Here is a 20428-nt window from a genome sequence, read left to right as displayed (position 1 = left end):
GGCAGGCGCATGTCTTTTGTGTTTGAGATGTGGTGGTGGGACATCCTGGGGGAGGGCTGCTCAGGAGACACAGTCTGACTTTGGTGGGCGGTGGAGTCCTTGTGGCCAGTGAAAGGGCAGCAGGAGCTGGACCTGATGGGGTGCAGCCACCCAGCCCCAAGCCTGCGAGTCCTCTGGGCCCCAGGGAGCCTCAGGAGGGAGCTGAGACCACCCTTCCCTTTTGATAGGTGAGCTTGTTTGGAGCCTTGAAACTCCATTTACGGAAGGACACACACCAGGGGCTCAGTACTGTGGCTGATGGGTGAGCGAATGAGAGGTGGTCACAGATCCCACCTGCTCCCGAGTTGATCTCCTTTGTCCTCTTTTCTTCCGAGTTGATCAGCGGTCTCTCCCTGCCACCTCTTGGTGCTTCCATTCTTTTCCCCAGACGAGGGTCCTTGGTGGGCCCCTGCCTGCCAGTAGGAGAGGAGAGGGTGCGGCTGGGGACTTTGTGACTGGGGGGCAGGGTTTCAACTCAGGATCTGGATCACTTCCCCTGCTGTGGAAAGTCAGTCCTCACGTGAAACGCAGGAAAGGCAGGAGCACCTACCAAATACAGCTTTTATCATTCCCGTTTTACAGATGAAGAGACTGAGGTTTAGAGGGATCGTGCAATTTATCCAGAGGTGCCGCCAGCAAGTGGCTGAGTCTTGAGCTGGCCTGGTTTCAAATGTGTGAGCTTTTATTGCTGAGGTATTACAGTAGGGGTTTCCAGGGGCTGTGCCTCAAGGGGAGGCTCTTCTAAAGTCTGGGGATCTTCCTCCCTCTCTCCCTCTCTCTGCCTTTCGTGCGTCATCCACCATCCTTGTCTGCTTACTGAACATTTGCTCTATGTCACTCACCTGGAGCCTATAGGTGCGCCGGTATCAGTGATACGTGGCATCAAGGCTGGCATGCTGTGTCTAACATTTGGGGTGGGGGGGAGAGCTGTCAGGGGAGGCTCTGGGAAGTGACATCTCGTGAGACTTGAAGGACGAGCAAGAACTCATCAGGAGCAAGGTTTATTTGTGGAGCAGAGTGATCCTGGCTGAGAAAACTGCTTGTGTGAAGCTCTGTGGCCAGAGAGGGCGGGGCTGGGTCCTGGAGAAGTCCTTAGGGCGACAGGAGGCTGGGGGTGGTGTGCCAGGATCTGGTCATGAAGGGCTCAGGGCTGCATGAGCTGGAAGCACAGAACGCATGGGATCAAGTCCACCCTCCAGGCTCTAGATGCTCTAGGCAGGGGTGAGTGGGCATTGAGGGCGGAGGATGGAGTGGCTACCAGGAAAGAGGAGGCGGTGGCCGTAACTGAGTGTCGGCCATGGGACTGGAATGACACCCTTGGGTGATGGATGGGACAAGGGTGGCTTGACCCTGGCACTGGAGCGTGGCAAGACCTAGCCTCCTAAAGTCTGCCCATTGCCTCCTGCCCCGGAGCAGGGCAGTGGCATGTGTGGAGGCCGTGCCACTGCCCCGGGGCTCCCCTTATCTGGCAGGACCCTTGATCTCCCAGGGCAGCTCTCAGGCTCAGGCTCAGTAGCATCAGTGCAGGGCTCTGCCCATACACCAACCCCACCTGGGGGTGGGGGCTCCCCTGCTCCTTAGGAAGCAGGCTGGGGGTGCAGTTCACCTCTCCTTAGTTCTGTGATCTGAGCACACCCTGGGGCCACTTGGCCTGAGGGTAAATCCTGCCTGGACTATCCTGGGCTCATAGTGTGACCTTGGGGGAGTCCTTAACTTCCTTGTGCTTCGACTTTCCAATTTGTAAGGTTGATGGAAAACCAGAATTATCTCCTGGGGTTACTTTAAGGGATCGGTTAAATTGATGTGCTGAGCGCTGGCATAGTGTAGGCACAGAGTAAGCCTTCTCTAAAAGTCAGCTATCATTTTTATTGTCACTGTTGCTGTTGTGACATTCCACCAGGTTGAATGCTACTTGGGGCCATGGGTGAATGAGTGGATGACTAGAGGAACAGCTTGTGCTCTAGAAGCTTCTTGCCATCACTCATAGGCTGGTACACTCACAGGCAGACACACAGAGAGGGTGCTGGGAAGATGGAATCTCCACACCGGCAGAGGGTTGAGCAAAGCATGGCCAAGGGTTGTGTGGGTGTGCAACTCACGTGTGAGCACACAGGCAGGAGGACTGAGGCCTTCAGGCAAGTCTTCTTGTATGTGCAAGGGCCCTTAAGGGGGATATGTTCTGGCCTAGCCAACTTGGCAGGGGAAGGGTGGCAGGGATATAGATGTGGTGTAGGTTGAGAGGGGACCATTCAGGGCTAGGCAGTGCTCCCCAAACACCTGCCTCTCATTCTCTTGTTCTGATCTCTTTTATGGACTCTGCTGCTGACCCAGGCCCTGACTCCTATTTATAGCTTCTCATTTGTGTCTCCCCTGGATGCTCATGGCAGCCATAGGCTTGTCACCCCCACTTTAGTGATGAGAAAGCAGCTTTAAGAGGGAAACCTAGGGTGTCTCCTCCTTGCCCCCCTTGTGGCTGGATCTGTCCTCACTGCTCTGTCCTCTAGCCTCGGGCCTTCACCATCCGGGTACCCTCCTGCCTCAGTTGCAGGGTTGTGATGTCTACAGAACCTCAGCATCCCTTTCCAGGCAGGCTGAACCCCTCCATTTGCTCTGTACACGCGCCTTCCCTGTCCTGGCTCCTGCCCAGGCCCGAGGGCTGCTTGCAGGAGGACCCGGGGAACCAGGGAGGCCAGCCTGGCACAAACAGTTCTGTCTCTGGAGGCAGCTGCAGGCCCCACCCGAGAGGGGCAGGACAGCCCTGGCGTGGGGTCTGGGCCGTGGGCAGGCTGGCTTCCCAGCCTGGCTCAGGTCCATTTGTGGGCAGCCAGTGGGCATCTTGGGGAAGGGGTCTGGGAACCGCCCCTCTCCCCACCTCCAGAGCATCTGTTTGCTATTAGAGGCAGAGAAGTGAGAGGGGGCCGGCAAGGGTCCAGCAGGCGCCAGCAGCCAAGAATGACTTAATTGGATAAAATGTCTAATGACAAACTAGGGCCCCACAGCAGAGTCCTGGCCCCAGCCCCGGGTCCAGTCCTGGCCAAGCCTTGTCTCAGCCTCTGTCCTTGCCGGCTCCCAAAGTTACCTCCAGCATTGTGTTCTCAATTATGCAATGATTGAGCACCTACTGTTTGCACTCCTGAGGATACATAATTGCAGTAGAGGGTGGGGAGAGCCCTGGGGAACTCAAGTCTACCAGGGAGAAAGGTTCATAGTTACCCATGGGTGCTCCAGGAGAGACAGCTACATCCAGCAGCTCTGGGGGTGAGTGGCAGCAAGCAGAGGAGAGAGAGCCTCTGACACAGGATGGGCCTGAAATTGGAGCTCAAGGAAGATCAGACCCACCTGCCCGGTGGTCTGAGCCCCACATACACACCATAGTAGGTGTGACAATTGGAGTGACGATATATGACACCTCTTTGGGGGCATAAACCTTCCTGAAGTGGAAAAGCATGGTTTTGTGTCATGAATGTGTTAGAATTAATTTACCGACCTAGAGGGAACTGGGGAGATGGTGGGGCCCAACAATGGCTGCTGAGTGGCCTGCGAGTGGCCGCTCACCAGACCTGAGCCGCCCTTAGCAGACCTGAGCCGGGGCAGACATCTGCCGGGACGCTCTCCTGCGAAGCACACACAGAGCTCAGGAGGCTGCTCATTAGCCTGCTCCTGCTCACTGATTAAGTAGAGGTGGCTCTTGAGATGAAGCCTGTTTGCCATCCCTGGCGGTGTGCAAGCTCCTCATTTCGTAGGGAAAGTGGCTTGTGAAGGTAGTGATAGGACTAAAGAGGCGTCCCCACTATGGTGACGTCTGTGACAGTCACAAACCCTGACGGGGGTGGGGGGGGGGAGGAGGGGCTGCTACTAGCATCTAGTGGGCAGAAATGACAGAAAACAGGGATGCTGCTGAAAAATCCTGCAGTGGCAAAGTCAGTCAGAATGATAAAAACAAATACCGGACATTTACAGCGCAGACAGTTTCATAATGTAAAACACTTTAAAAAGCCAGTGGGCATTAATAAACATCCAGAGGGCTTTGAGGTTAAGAGGGAGGGGGAAGGGGAAAGGACGCAAGGGATGGTGGGTGGCCATCCCTCCAAGGGGAGGGAGGCACTGACAAAAATAGGCATAAGTGGACATAAAATAAAATTAAAAATCCTGCAATCCCCATGACAAACCCCCCAAAAAAGAATTATCCAGTCCATGATATGGATGGTACCATGGTCGAGAAGTCCTCTGCTCTCAGGCCCCTGAGTCCCCTGGAGGGTGGGGTTCTGTCCCATTTCTGGAACAGGTTTGGAAGGTTCCAGAGCAGTGATTCTTACCCCTGCTTGCAGGGTTAAGTCCAGGGCTTCATCTCATAAGTTCCCCTGCGGATCACTTAAGAATTCTAATGCTGGGCCTCCCTGGTGGCACAGGGGTTAAAAGTCTCAGCACTATGAAGCAAACTGCAGCCACTGAAGCATGAGTTCGATCCCTGCGGTGCCTCCCCCCCACCTCCCCCAGGGAGCTGACCACATGGCACAGCAGACTTCTCCTGTCTCACCCACTGCTCCCCTCAGCAGTGTATTTCAGTAGATCCATGTGTTCTTCCCCCCCACTCTGTCTCTGGTGAATCCTCTCACCCCCGCAACTCTGGCCTACACCCCAGTTCTTGCATGCCTAAATAAAAATAAATCTAAAAAAAATCAATCCTTATGTCCAGGCCACACTGTAGACCAATTACACCAGAATTTCCGGGGTGGAACCCAGACATCAGAAATTTTTAAAACTCCTGCAATGATTTCAGTGTGCAGATGAGATGGAGAATAATCACCCTTTTGGGTGGCAGATCAACCTGGGTTTGAGACTTATCTCCCTCCTTAACCCGCTGCCACGTGAGGCTCATAACCTCTGTGAGCCGCTGATTCCTGTCTACAATCTGGAGAGCATCATCTCCACCATGGAGGGCTGGGCGAGGGCTGGAAGTGTTGTGTGAGCACAGCGCTTGATGGGGAGCTGGGCCTGAGGCTCTCCACACTAGTTGGATGTCTCCAGCCGAGCGGTCAGTGTCCCCAAGGTCAAGGATGGGGTGGGGATGGGAAGCCTCCTTTACCCTGAACTGCCAGGGCTCAGCTTTCTTTCCCCTTCTCCCAGGTCAGGATGCAGGCCGAGGCCCAGGATGGGGCAGCAAAGGGACCACGCAGGGCTGGAACCGGAAAGCCCGCGAGAGCCCTGCGCAGGTGTCAGAGCCGGACAGGACACAGCTGAGCCAGGACCTGGGTGGGGACACCCTGGCCATTGACACACTGCCGGATAACGGGACCAGGGTGGTGGTAAGTGCCAGAAGATGGAGGAGGGGGTCGGAAGTAGTGGGGGTGGGACTCCCCAGGTGGCACATAAATCACATGTCCTTTGGGGTTGACAGGTCAGCATGGAGAGAGCGATCTCAGGGCAGGAGATGAAAGCAGGACCCAGCCTGGACCATAAAATCTTAGCATCTCAAAGTTTCATAGGCTGCCTCTTTCCTTGTGAACCTAGAGCATGTGACACAGGCTTCCTACCACTGAGCTCTCCCTCCAGCAAAAGCTGGCGCTGGCATTATCCGTTACATTCCAGCTGTTAGCGCGGCCCACCCGCTGTTTTGCCCACCCACAGACCATGGGACCCCAAAGGGTTAATGACTGGAGAGGCTCAGTCTGACAGGGCAGTTTGAAGGTGGCTGAGGAGAGAAGTAATTAGGGTGAAGCTCCAGGTGAGAGCCTTCTCTGGCTGGGGCACTCTGGGGGCGGGGCGGGGCGGGAGCAGGGACTCAAGGTGGTGGAGGTGCGGTCCTTGCAGTGTTTGACTCTGCTCTGCTCTGCTCAGCAGCCTCCAGCTTTCTGGGAGGCTACTGGCGGTCTCTGGCTGGGGGTGAATCTGTACTACGTGTGGGTGCCAGAGGGAGTGTGTTTGCACGTGTGTCTGAAGGTTCTTGTGCATCATGTATGTCTGCCTGTGTGTCTGTCTCCGTGGGCTGTTTGTTTGTGTCTGCGACGGGTGTGAGTTTCTGCACCAGAGTGTAGGAGCCTACGGCTGGGAGAGAATGGATTCCCAGAGCACAGGGAAACCATAAAACAAGAAGAAACAAGATGTGCTTCTTTGCATATATTTAATTTCTTTAATATTTTGAGAACTGTTTTTTTAATTCCAAGAAGTGCATAGTCAAAAGGTCAAAGAGCACTGAAATCAAAAAACAAAACACAGAGGTCCCCCCTCCACCCCTCTCCCGCAGGTGCCACTTGGGACCCCACTTGGGTCTCCACTTGGAGACCTCCATGCCTCTGAATATTTGCTTATCCTGCTGCTTCTTGATTCACCCCTTTGGACATTATCTGTTGACTGCTTGTTGTGTTGATGAAGATTTGCTTTTTATATACTCTCTATGCCTCATTTTCCACTCTCAGTATTTTTGTTAAATGCTATGCGCTGTCTGCATATGTCATTATGATCATGTCAATACTGTTCACACTAATCCAAGCCCGGCAATATAGTGAACTTCCTATGACATGAGGAATCAATACTTTATTATAAAATAGGCTTTGTATTAGGGCCTCCCTGGTGGCGCAAGGGGTTTAGTCGCAGCACTATGACGCTATCTGCAGCCACTGCAGCACGAGTTCAGTCCCCGGCCAGGGAGCTACCCACATGGCACAGCAGACCTTTCCTGTCTCGCCCTCAGCAGTGTGTTTCAGTCAGTCTGCCTGTTCTGTTCCCCACTCTGTCTCTGGTGAATCCTCTCACCCCGTACACCTCTGGCCTGTATGCATAAATAAATCTTAAAAAAAAAATAGGCTTTGTATTAGCTGATTTTATGCAGTTAATGTTAATGTTCTGAGCACATTTTAGGTAGGAAAGGCTAAGTTAGATGTTCCATGGGGTAGGTCTTTTAAATGTCTTTTCGATTTAATGGTATTTTCCACTTGTGGTAAATTTATGAGGAGTTCTCTCTTCCCCATGACCCACTCCCTCAGAAACCTCTCTGTCTCCTGCTTCAGCCTGGACTGGCTGCTCCCCTGCTTGGCCTATAGCCTTCCTGGAAACCCTCTTTATCTGTCTACTGTGGTGGACACTCAACTCCCTTAACGCTGGTTCTTATTTTCCCTGCCTTACCCCTTATTTGTTTAGCTTCCAGAGAAAGGTTACCAGGTGGAAACTTCTTTTGAGAACTTGCATGTCTGAAAATGCCTTTACTTTATACTCATACAGTGGCTGCTGATAGCTTCATAGTGCTGAGACTTAACCCCTTGTGCCACCAGGGAGGCCCAGAATCCTTTCTTTCTTGAAGTGGGTGATTGCTCAGGGCAGGAATAGTTCATCCAGGAGTGGGCAGGGCGGCCAGAGACAACAGGGGTGGTGAAGCGTGTAAAAAGATCGTGGCAGGGAGCAGCCCACGCCTCTGTGCCTGAGCAACCGGTGGGCGGTCACCGGCCAGCCAGTACACTGTGCCTGCCTCTCAGAAGGGGCTGTTGGACAAGAGCCCTGGCAGTGGGGGTGAGAGAGGGGCCATGCCCACCGCAGCCTGGCCTGGAGGGAATAGGGTAACAGGGGCTTCCAGCTCTCCCTGTTTCTGCTACTGATTTTTTTAAAAAGATTTATTTATTTATGCATGCAAGAACTGGGGTACAGGCCAGAGGTGTGGGGGGTGAGAGGATTCACCAGAGACAGAGTGGGGAACAGAACAGGCAGATTGACTGAAATACACTGCTGAGGGGAGTAGCGGGTGGGACAGGAAAGATCTGCTGAGCCATGTGTATCAGTTCTCTGGCCGGGGATTGAACTCGTGCTGCAGTGGCTGTAGATAGCTTCATAGTGCTGCGACTTAACCCCTTACACCACCAGGGAGGCCCCTCTGCTACTGATTTTATCTCGGACTCCGACATGGCTTGGCATCATTACTGAGCCTGTATTTAAAATTTTGATATTTTGTTCATCATGCATCATTTGACATTAATTTTGACTTAAAAATATATTGTATGAAAATATTCTCTATCTGCATGACTGCGTGTTGACATGATGATCCTGCTCTGCCCTGTCTTCTCCATCCTGCAGAGATCCAGGTAGCTGTGGGGGGATGATGCAATGGAAGGTCAAGAGAATTTATCTGAGTGAGGGGACGCCTGGGGAGGCTCACCCCATCTGTAGTCCTCGCCCCCAGCCTTGTTGGGCTCTGGGTTAAAGTACTGAAACTTTCTCTGAGTCACGCACCCTGCAGAAGAGAATCACAGAGGCTGGAACTTAAGGAAGCGATTGACTGTGGGTATGTGGAAAGGACAGCAGGGATCGCTAAGAGCCGGTATGGAGTCAATAACCCCAGAGCTTAAAAAACAACACCACCAATTCCTGGAGTCCACCCTGGGTGGGTCCAGAAACACTAGAGAGGAGCCTGGGGGTTTCTTTCATTCAAACTTCCCCCTGGAAACTCACCGGTGACACTGTAAACCAGTTTGAAAATAGGTTACTGGATCTGTCAGCATGAACTGAGACTTTCTCAGGCTCATGTGGCTGTACTTGATCACAAGACTTCCACCGACTGGGGGGCTTTGGGGCAGGGGGCCCTGGGGAACCACACATTAAGAGTTCGCATGAAGAAGCCAGTCCACCCTGGCTGGAGCCTCTCTGACTGTCCAGCAGATAGGAGGATCAGACTCAGCCTTAGCTGAAGGGAGAGTTCAGATTTCAGATCGGAACCGAAGACCTCTTGGGCAGGCTGAATGATAGTTGGCCTCACACCAGATGAAACTACTGGGATAAATATAAATCCTGGCATTTAGGTTTGAATTAAGGTGGGAGAGATGTGGCTTAGCAGCAGTTCATGACGAATAGACTTAGGGCTACTCACTGCCTGTGGGCCGGGGATGAGTCAGGAGCATGAAGTGGCTGCCAGGGATGGAGGGGGGAGAGTCGTCTGGTTCATGGAAACTGGTGGAAACTCAGGGACCAGGGCTCGGACTCTAGGGGTCCTGTGGGGTGTTTCTGGGCTTGATCACAGCTGGAAGTCTCGTGCCCCCTTTTAGATCTAGAAATCAAAGGAGTCCAAAGTGGTTGATGGAGCTTGGGGCTATTTGGCCTGGTATAGAGAAGGATCTAGATATGGCTATTTTCTCATAATTGTGACTGGGGCCCAACGAGTAGACTATTTTGCTCCATAATACGTGTCACTTCCTATGTCCCTGAGAGTTGGGAAACCTGACCCAGACAATGGCTTGGTGGCAAAAAGCCAAATAAGAGATAAATGGGGGAAAGGTCATTTTGGCAAGTTTGGTTTAGTCTCAAAAAGTTTGCTTGGTGGTCCTTCCTGGTGGCGCAGGTGGTTGAGCACAGCGCTGTGAGGCTGTCTGTAGCCCCTGCAGTGCCGGTTCGATCCCCACCAGCCTTGGAGCAACCCACCTGGCACAGCAGACCTCTCCTGCCTCTCCCGCTGCTCCCCTCAGCAGCGTACTTTGTCAGTCTGCCTGTTCTGTTCCCCACTCTGTCTCTGGTGAATCCTCGCACCCTCCCAAGCATCTGGCCTGTACCCCACTTCTTGTATAAATAAAATAAAATCTTTACCAAAAAAAGTTTGCTTGGGTCTCAACAGGAAAATGTTACTGCTCTTTATCCACATCACAGCCTAGTTCCTGCCAATAGGAGCCAGGTTCTGGGTCCCTTTGCTCTGGAGCCATATGGAAGGGCTGAGAGCCAGGCAGGTGGGCTGCCATTTCCTTTGCCTTATCCCTTTTACCCACCCCAGTGCCCCCTTATCTTCCTCCTTTCTTTCCCAGTCCCCCTCTTGGCTGTGGACTTTCCTTCTGGCCCAGCCCCACCACACAGCCCCATAGCAGATCTCTGGCCCAATCCTCTGACCAGCTTCCCCTCTGCTCCCCTCTGACCCAACCCCCTTCTTCCCAGTCCCTTCTGCCTGGCCCCTCTGCTCAGCCCCTGCCTGACCACCTCATCAAAGTTCTCCTTCTAGCTCATACCCCTTGCTCTGGAGGCCTTGAGGCATCCAGCCTGCCCCCAGGGTGAGCTGGCAGCTCCCACCCATTGGCCAGAACCATCTCCTTGGATTTGATTCTCACACCCACTCTACCACCACTTCCCAGTGGAAATAGGATTCTTGCTTGGATTCAAGTTTTCCAGAGATTTTACACCAAGGCCAAGCCTGAGGCCCTGAGAATGCTTGTGAATTTTTTTTTTTTTTTTTTTTTTTTTTGCGGGCTGTGTGTGTGTGTGGAGGGCAGGCCAGTGGAAGGAGTCATTGACAGGAGAGGTCTGCTGTGCCATGTGGGTCACCTCCCTGGCGGGGATCGAACTCAGGCTGCAGTGGCTGCGGAGAGCTTCAAAATGCTGACGCTCAACCCCTTGTGCCACCAGGGAGGCTCTCTTAACCCCTTTAAACACACTTCTTCAAATGGAGGAACCATCATCTGAGTGTTTTTGTGAAGGTTTTCTACCCTAATGCACACACAGCTGGCCCAGGGTCAGGAAGGAGGAATCCCGGCAGACTGACTTAGGCTCTTGCTTAGGGTTGTCGACTTGCCCAGTTCTCTCTGTTCTGATTTTAGCATGACTGTCCAGCATACTGGGAAGCCCTTCCTCCCCAGGTAAACCAGGTAAACTGCCCCAGGTAAACCAGATGATTGGTCACCCTGCTTGAGTGCCAGGCACATTAACTAGTGTGTATCCTGCCATATCATCACCCTAAACCTGTTTCCTCACCTGAGGAAGGTAAGGAAGACTGAGAAGTTCTCATAGAATTGTTACAAAAACTGGTTGTGTTACTTGGTTGAGAAAGTTAACAAAAGGTTTAGGAAAAAAAGGGTAGTCCTACAACACCCCCACACACCCACCCCCTAGGTCTTACCTGAAAGTACAAAAACACAACAACAAAAAAGGATTTCCGGCCTTGAAGCTTCAAGTGCTCCTCCTCACATCCTTGCTACCCCTCAAAGCTGGTGCCCCCATCGGCAGCACTGGCAGCACCTGGGAGCTCATGGAAATTTGCAGTCTGCACATTTGCAGTGTGATTTCCAGGTAATTCACATGCACAGTAAAGTTTGAGGGGCACCAAAAGCAGTGCAGCAGTGGCCATCATCCGGGGTATGGGAGATGGTGATATGCTCAGCACAGTAGAATTGAGGAGACTGTAAAAATTGGGCACTACCTAAGTGCCCAACTGTAGGGAAAGAGTAAAGAAAATTGTGGGATTTCTTGAGTAGTCTGCCACAAAGTCGTTATAAATGATGGTGAAAAAACTAGGTTCAGTGACAAAAACTGCTTTAGATATTGTGAAACGTGACCGAAGATGCTTATAAAACTGGATGATCAGCAGGACTGTAACCATGTGAAATTATATACATATGAAATGTCTGGAAGGGAATATGCCAGCTTGAGACCAGAGAGGGAAGAGGGAGGTGTGTTTTTGCTTTTTCCCTGTAGTACTAATTTTCTATGGTTATTCAACATATACTTATGCTATCAAAATCTCTAGTTGGCTGATATTCCCCCGAGAGCCCACACGTCCAATCAGTGCCAGAACGAGATGATTTTTCCATTCCCACGAGGGGTGCAGGGCCTTCAGAGATACTTTGTCCACTGGGCCATCCCACACCCCTTTCAAGCCTGGTCCAGATGCTTGTTTATTTACTGAGTTAGCTTAGTCCTTGTAAGGGGCAGGAATGGACACTGTGCAGGTTTTCTGATCCCATGCAGACCGGGTAAAGGAGGAGTCAGAGTCCTCAGTGGCTTTTGCAGGTCTTTTATTGGGGTTCACCAGGCATATGGCAGGCAGGGGTGCTGGGGGGCCGGGAGGCTGGCAGTCCTCCCAGCCCCCAGCAAATCTGCACTCTCTCTGGGCTCTCTGGCGTTCTCTGTTTCTGCTTCTTTGCTTCTCTCATCGGCTTCTCTTCGCCTTCTTTCTCAGCTGCTACTGGCGTCCCCGTGACGCCACCCTTAAAAAGCAGTCTTAGCGTAGGTGTACCCACTTCAGGTGCCCGCCATCAGGCATGCATTCAGGATCACAGGGTTCTCTCATCTATCCTGATGGCGGGAGGGCAGAAAAGCCTGATTTTTTACCTTACCCTACAGTCCTTGCTTGTGTCCTGGGCCTTGCCATAAAGCTAAGACCACCCCACCCCACCCCATGCTGCCCCCAGCCAAGAGTGTGTTTCTGGGCAATTGCCACCCCCTCCCCCTTTATGTGCACCACAGTAAATGCTCCTCCCTTGAAACCAGTTAGTTATTGGCTCTTTCAAAATTTGTGAAAAATTAATTGAAAAAAAGCCAAACAAGAACCCTCTGGGATCAGTAATGAATCAGACTTAGGGGCCTGGGGACACCACCGCCCCCTGCCATGGCTCCTCTTGGTTCTTGTCTCCATGAGGAAAGAATTCAACATTGAGACCAGAGTTAGGCAGCAAAGCAAGAGTGTTAACTGACCGATATGAGGAAGGACAGGAAAGCTGTCTGAACAGAGAAGAGCCCTGAGTGGGTAGCTGTTAAGGGGCCAAAAAGCAGGAGTTTATATAGAAGTGGGGGTATGTGTGGCTGTTGGGTGTCTCTGCATTGTGTCTCTTGCTGATTGGTTGGAGCTTGTAGGGTCTCCCAGGTTACTGAGCCCCACTGAGTTTCCCACTTACCTGACCTGTCTTCCCAAAACCAGCTTTGGTCTGTTACTTTAGCGTTGTGTAATTTTGCTGGTGCTTTGAACATTCCTTTTTTTTTTTTTTTTTTTTGTGGGACCCTCACCCGCAGCCAGGGAATGAACCAGCGCTGCAGAGGCTGCGGGCAGCCTTGCAGCCCAGCGCTCAACCGCTGCGTCACCAGGGGAGGCCCTGAACATTCCATTTTTAACTGGGTTAGGGGGCACCCTGACTCCCATCGACTGTTCCCCATTTAGTTTGATAAATGGTTTGAGACACCTGGGCTTGCAGATAAATGGTTTGAGACACCTGGACTTGCAGCAGGCACACCTTCCTGGTTCCCACTGATGGTTCAGATTAATAAATGGGCTTGGGGCTCGGGGCACCCTGTTCCTAAGTGACTATCCCTGTACCCATTTCTGACTTCCTCATTCAGTCACTCAAGTGCCTGTTTCCTAGGCCTTCTTAGCTCACCTACCCTGACACAGCACTGATGAAGTGCCCCTTTTCCTAGCCTGGTTCTCCCCTTGGCCTGGTTCTCTCCTTGGACATCACTTCTGTGATGACAAGTGTTTTGTGTGGGTTTATTTTAACCCAAGATGCGAAAACTTCAGAGGGTAACTGGAAGTTACTGTGTGGTTGCATAAGGTCAGGGAAAATAATAACAGGTAATATTAAACCAGTCCTTCCTTGTGCTTGCTGGCCTTATTTTGTGGGTGAAAATGAGTGATATGTTGGTTCAGACAGAGGGTGGTTTTGTTTTGTTTTTTTAAATAAACCTTTTAAAAAAATTTTTTTAAAGATTTATTTATATATATATATATATATATATATATATATATATATAAGCACTGGGGTACAGGCCAGAGGCACGGGAGGGTGAGAGAATTCACCAGAGACAGAGCAGGAAGCAGAACAGGCAGAAGGACCGAAGTACACTGCTGAGGGGAGCAGCGGGCGAGGCAGGAGAGGTCAGCCACGCCATGCGGGAATCTCCCTGGCTGGCATGGAGCCGGCACTGCAGAGACTGTGGACAGCTTCACAGCACTGTGCTCAACCCACTGTGCCACTGGGGAGGCCCCCAGACAGAGGGTGTTTTTTGACCAGTGCTTTTCAAAATTTATTGTGGACCAAAAAAGAAAAAGAAATCCCTGGGTAGGTTGTTCCATTGAGGATTTTGATTTTGGCCCTGGAACCTGCATTTCCAATGAGCTCCCAGGGGTGCTGGGCCCCGGGGGCACACTTTGAGCAGTAGGAATCTGGACAACATTCCTGTTGGTCTCCTAAGGCTTCCTAGAATATGGTGGTGGGGGAGTAGGCTGCCCCCCCCATTCATCTAATGGCATCTCCTAGGTTGGACCAGCTGCCAGGAGTGTCCTCCTGACAGGCCTCACAGGCCAGGCCTCCCCAGCCCTCGCTGCAGGGTGCCCTTGGTTGCTTGCCCCGGCGTTTCCACCTGCCAGTTGGCTGGCAGGTGTCAGGCTGATGGTGACAGCTTAGCTGGAGTTCCTGTCCAGAAATGTCTTGAGCTCTGCCAAGGTAAATGCTGCCCTGCTGTCAGAAATGAAGTGCCAGGTGGGCCTCCAGGCATGAATAATTGAGGCCAAAGAGACATCTTAACAACAGACTTTCAGGTTGGAGCTGGGATGGTTTTGAGGACGCTGACTCCATGATCAAGACCTTTCCTGTAAAGGTCCCACAAATCATCCTAATAGCTTCCACTTATCAGACACCTACTGTGGGCTCGGCACTGGGCAGAGAGTTTTTCCATTGATATGTTTTGTCTAATCCTTTCAAGAACTCTGCAAGAAAGTTTCCTAACAAGGGAACTAGCTCAGAGAGCAGCTAAATCCTAACCAACGATTATATAGTGGAGCCAGCAAGTTTTTGAACTTGGGTCTGTATGACTCCACAGCTCCTGCAACTTGATCCTGGAGCTTTGCTTTTCAGATTGCACCCCACAGAACACTAAGGGTTCCCAGAGGGCTTCACGCTGTGGGATGGGGGGGTCACAGGAGGAAGTAGCAAGCAGGCCAGGCTCCAGGGCTCTCTCCTTCCTCAGGAATGGCCTTTGATGGGATTTATGTATTGAGCTTTCCTGGAAGATTAACTGGAAGAAAGGATTTCATGGTCAAAAAATGTTTGAAATCCACATGGTGTCACCTTCTTTGCAAGCAACTGGTTTACTGAGCAGTGCTTCTTGCTCACATTTCAGGGAAACACAGTTCCCTTTGGCAGACTTGCCAAGTGGTCTGGCTTGTGCCACGCGTCCTGACCCTCTTTGTGATGTCGGGTCACCCCCGTAAGAGCAGACAGACCAAAGGCCAGTCTTTGAGTGGGATTGACAGGCTCTCAGATGGAGACATTGCCTTAGTTTTTCCACTTATAAAATGGGAATAATTCTAGTACCTACCTCCCCAGTTGTCATACCATGATCATTTGAAATGCCCGGCACAACCGTCCAAATGCCAGCTTCTCTTCCCCTTCCTCCCGTTTCCTCAAACTCCCCCTGTTATAGGTCAGCCCCAATACAAAACGGGGTGCCTGACTGTGGGTCCTCACCCGCGCGCTTAAAAGGACTTATCAATACTCCACTGCAGGCACACGCGAAAGGTTAATAAAAGGTTTATTTACAAAGGAAGGGCAAGTGAGGAAATGTACAGCTCAGGGAGAAAAATGGGAGACAAAGTTTTAAATGCGTCCTATCCGATCCGCAGATCTGGACTCCCAAACAGCACTCTGAGAGCTGGCTGCGAGCCAGGAGCAGTGAAGCCAGGAGGCGAGTGACAGCGAGCGACCCCAAGGCCCACGTGTATGGTTTTTATACCCAACCTGGCTGCCCAACTCCACCCTCAGGTCCCAGCCACCTTCCCTTTGGTGGTGACGGGATTTGTCTTTCCCAATGTCTTCATGGCTTTGGTCTGGAGTGGGGGTGGAGTCCACAAAGCCTGTATGGGATTAGCGCAGGACATCCTTTCCCCCTAACACCCCCAGACTTAGGACTTTGTTCTTGGCCCTGCCCACGAGTGACCCAACTCCAAGTACCCTCCTCTCTAGGCTGCAGTTTGGCAGCACCATAACCACAGAACCTCCCCAGGCCAGGACTCTGAAGAGATGCAGCTCCAACTTGGCATCCTGGGGATGCTCAGTCACCATTTGTGGGAGAGGTGGTTGTGGGGCTTGCACATTCTGCAAGGGGCTGCCTCCTGAGGAGCCCTGCTCTGGTAGGCTGCCACACTTGCATTTTGAGGCCTGAAGCAGAGTCTCAGCCTTGCCCGCCTGCCTGGGCAGGGATTATGGGCATGAAGGCCTCCCTTTCCCTGGGATCTGCTAAGTGGAGAATGTCTCTCTGCTTCGGAGTTGGTTGCAGGCTGCAGGTCCTTTGATTTCTGATTCTCTTCAAGTCAACATAGATGACAACTTGGCGTCAGTTAAGAGGTACCCCTGGAGTGCTCCTCAGGAATCTAAGGGAGACGAGATTCTGCGCAAGGACCCCACTGCACAGGCCCGGCTGTGTGGCGGAGCAGCGCTGGCTGGGGCACGTGTGTGCTTATGGGCACAGGGGACTTGAAGCAATGGCCGGCGGCACGTGCCCCCAGTCTCCCCCAACTTCTCTCTTGGTTGAGGCAGCAGGAGACAGGTCAGCACCTGTCTGGGTTCCCAGCTGCAGAGTGTGGCCTCTGACCAGGGCCTGCCTTTCTAGTGCTTGGAGGTTTGGCAAAAGTTCCCACCATGCGCATCCCAGGAAGCAGGTGATGGCAGCCAGACCCCTCTGCAGGCCGCCCAGCAGGCGCTTGAATATTGGCCTGCTTGGGTTCCCTGGGTGGGCTCTGTATTCAGTGACTCCCACCAAACCTGAGAATACCTGTCCGCCACCTGCTGCTGACACGCTTTTGTGGGTAACCAGCACGTGTGGTGCTTTGATGGGGCCTGGGGGAGGCAAGGGCGCCACAGCTGGTATGGGAATCCGACATCACGCAGAGCATAGGCTGCGCACACAGCACACGGCTAACAGTCTGTTTGCTTTAAACTAAAACTCTTGCTTTAAACTGAGAATCCTTCCCCAGTGACGCCCAAGGGGTGCCAGACATTGACGCCCAGGTGTACCAGCGTCAAGATTACTGGGAAACGGATAACAAGGTCTGGGGGCTGAAGGTGACAAAATACCAGAAACATCAACTGCAACGCTGTTCTGATGTGCTGTTTGCTCATGGCTGTCTGCGTAGCTCATCGTAGCAAGGCCAGCCGGGATGAGAGGGCACACGGCCTCTCGATGCTGTGCCTGCCGTGCTCGCAGATCAACAGGCAGCGATCTGACAAATAAAAGTGCTTATCGATTCAATTCCTGTCTCTCTTTATTGGCTTTTGGTAGCAACAGGCAGCAGAACCCAGCCCTGTTCCTCTAACAGTAGCAAAAAACAAAGGACAGGCAGGCCTTTGACTGGCTATGCTTTGTGGTCACTCACTCATCAGCAGGTCCCTCCACAGCGCACATATTCTGAGCTCCCACCCTTAGATGAAGGCTGACCTTACCTGGGAGGATGTGTGGGCTTATAGGAAAGGCAGGTGTGGAGACAACAAGTCTAAAAGCCAAGTAAATGGCCACAAGGCACAGTGTGTTGAGAGGGTGGTGCCGAGAGGGTGATAGTGGTATTGCTCTCCTGAGGAAGTGACCTCTGAGCCGGAGCCTGAAGGATGAGAAGGAGTCAGTTTCTGAGGCACCGGAGGTACCAAGACCCTGAGGCAGACAGGCACTTGGTGATGTCAGGAACTGAGAGACGCCCAGCAGGACTGGTGTGCACAGAGCGGGGCAGAAGGAGATGGCACAGGGGCCGGGTGACCACGCAGCAGGCAGGTCTGTGCTTTCGTGTAACAGAGGGCTGAATCTGAGGACACAACAGGAGCCCCTCCAGCACATCATCAGAGCCCAAGTCCTGTGTAGCTCACCCTTCCACCACCTTAAGGATGTGGCTCTTGTCTTTACTCTCACAAGATGGCTGCTAAAATCCCAACCATCTTTTGCTTCCAGGCAGGAAGGAGACAAGGACAAAGGCAAGAGAGACAAGTGGTTCAGCTTCATCTCTTTCAAAAGACTCCACTAGAACCTTCAATTTATCTCATTAGTCAGCCTTTGTCACATGGTAACCCTTAAGGCATCCAGGGGGTGAGATTTTTTAGCTGGCTATGTTACCCTTTGCTACAAAATGAGTTTTGTCAGTAAAGAAGAGGGAGGGAGGGATGGGCAGTGTCCAGCATCTGGCCCTCCGGGCCTTGTTGGTCATGATAAGTGAGGAGTGTGGTCTTGATTCTATACACAGTTGGGGAGCCGCAGAATGTTCTAAGCAGGGTGGTGACGTGCAAGAGGAAAACAATTCAGGGATTCCTCACTTGGGCCACAGTGGCACACATCTGTGGGGAAGTGATTTGTTTTTAAAGCTTCCATGGCAATGATCACAAACCTAGTGGCTTAACAGAGCATAAGTTTATTTCTCACAGTTTTAGAGGCTAGAAGTCTGATAGAGGAGTCAGGGGGGCAGGATCTGGTCTTGGGTCTCAGTCTCAATTTGGACGCGGACCTGGTCTTCAGGCCTCGAGGCTCCAAGTCCTTGGTTGATTGACTAGCCAGACCCAGACCTGGAGCTAGACTCAGCCTGGCGGTTCCTGAGGTCGACCAGCCAGCCGGGCTTACACTCGTGGGGGTGGGACCACCTCAGTGAGAAAGATCAATGCCCTCGCTGGCTCAGGAGGAAAGCACACTTGGTGGCCAGCCCAGCAAAGACACCTGAAGGCTTGTGCCAAGGAGTGAGATCGGCCTTACTCCACGAGGGGCCTCTGGCATGTGGATTGGCTCCTTGTGGTGGGCCCACTTTCTTGGGAAACCCGAAGCTTTTATGCCTTTTGCCCACTTTCAGGATCTCGGTGAAAGATGCTCATACTCTCTGCCCCAGAGAGAGGAACTTTCTCATAAAGAGGAACTGAGTGGGGCGTCCCTGGTGGTGCAACCAGTGAAGATGCAACCTGTGAAGCAAACCGCAGCCTCTGCAGCATAATTTCAATCTCTGGCCAGCCAGGGAGAAACCCACATGGCAAGACAGACCTCTCCTGACTCGCCTGCTGCTCCCCTCAGCAGTGTATTTCAGTCAGTCTGCCTGTTCTGTTCCCCACTCTGTCTCTGGTGAACCCTGTCACCCCCCATGTCTCTGGCCTGCAACCCAGCTCTTGTATGCATAAATAAATCTTAAAAAAAAAAAAGAACTGAGTGATTCAAGAAAGAACATTGTATTCATAGTACAAGTGCTGTGAAATTGGATATGCTTTTCATTCATGTCTACCCTTCCTCCCTCCCTCCCTCCCTCCCTCCCTCCCTCCCTCCCTCCCTTCCTCCCTTCTTTTCTTCCTTCCTTTCTTTCTTCCTTCCTTCCTTCCTTCCTTCCTTCCTTCCTTCCTTCCTTCCTTCCTTCCTTCCTTCCTTCCTTCCTTCCTTCCTTCCTTCCTTCCTTCCTTTCCTTCCTTCCTTCCTTCCCTCCTTCCTTTCTCTTCCCTCCCTCCTTCCCCCTGCCATCCATCCATCCATCCATGCATCCCTGCATCCATCCTGCCTAACTACCTGCCTGCCTGCCTGGGTCAAAATATAAAAGTGATTATCCCATGAGTTTAAAAAAAGGACACAGCAGGGCCTCCCCGGTGGCGCAGTGGTTGAGCGCTGCATTGCAAAGCTGCCCGCAGCCTCTGCAGCGCTGGTTCGATCCCCGGCCACCAGGCGAGGGTCCCACATGGCGCGCAGACCTCTCCTGCCGCCCGCTGCTTTCCTCAGCAGTGTACCTCGGTCCTTCTGCCTGCTCTGCTCCCCGCTCTGGTTCTGGCGAATTCTCTCACCCTCCTGCACTTCTGACTGTACCCAGTGCTTGTATAAATAAATAAATAAATCTTAAAAAAAAAAAAGGACTCATAATCCCTCCAAAGGCTCCAGAGATGAATCCTCCCGTGCATGTTCCCAGCTTCTGGTGGCTCCTGGCAACCCTTGGTGTGGTGTGTGGAGTTTGTTCACTCCAGCTTCTGCCTCTGTCATCGCACAGCCTCATTCCCTGTGTCCCCTCTGTCTCTGTACCCAAATCTCCCTCAGCTTTCCTCTGAAACATCACCTATCACTGGAGTTAGAGCCCCCACAACCCAGTATGATCTTAACTCAGTAACTCTGGCCAAGACTCTACAACAGTCCTGGGATAACGTGGTCATCTCACTCACCATTGCTTCCTGATAAAGTTGATGAGTCGTTCATTCACCAAGACCACAGACTCCCAGCCCCAGCCGGCCTGTGTGTGGAGCTGACACTTCTCCCAGTGTCTGCCTGGGTTTTCTCCAGGTCCTCTGCTTTCCTTCTGCATCAGAAAGTGTGCAAGTTGGATTCACGGCTATGTCTCTTGTCCTGGCCCAAGTGGGTGTGAGTGTGCCTTGCGATGGCAGCACATCCTGTCCAGGGCTGGGTCGCACCTTGCGCCGACCGCCCGTGACCGGAATATGAGTTGAAAACAAATGAATGTGAATGATTGTTTAATATTTGAAGTGTTTTGGATCTACGTTCAGAGGTTTGATGATGTTTTTGTGATCAGAAATCTGCCACGGGGACTTAACTCTTGTTTATATCAATTAACCAGTGACAAAATTGGTTTTGTTATACATCATTTTGCTTAAAATTGCAATTTCCAAGAACTTATCACACTGGGGACTTACTGTACTTCCAAATACGGTCACATACA

The 20428-nt window shown here is 52.1% G+C and overlaps 1 protein-coding gene across 1 annotated transcript in view; it reads left to right on the top strand.

Annotated features, from left to right (window-relative positions):
* Nucleotides 1-20428, top strand: part of PLXDC1 (plexin domain containing 1) — a gene marked incomplete at both ends in the record, with an annotated part of 54339 nt that overhangs the window by 1749 nt on the left and 32162 nt on the right. Inside the window, one exon of the mRNA XM_084237050.1 lies at nucleotides 5167-5345. Within this exon, the coding sequence (XP_084093176.1) occupies nucleotides 5167-5345 (179 nt within the window). The remainder of the gene's footprint in view (nucleotides 1-5166; nucleotides 5346-20428) is intronic.

The sequence above is a fragment of the Talpa europaea genome, assembly GCF_964194135.1.
Source record: "Talpa europaea genome assembly, chromosome: 7".
Classification (NCBI taxonomy): domain Eukaryota; kingdom Metazoa; phylum Chordata; class Mammalia; order Eulipotyphla; family Talpidae; genus Talpa; species Talpa europaea.
The sequence above is the reverse complement of the archived record's forward strand: the minus strand, read 5'-3'. Positions and strand labels throughout refer to the sequence as shown.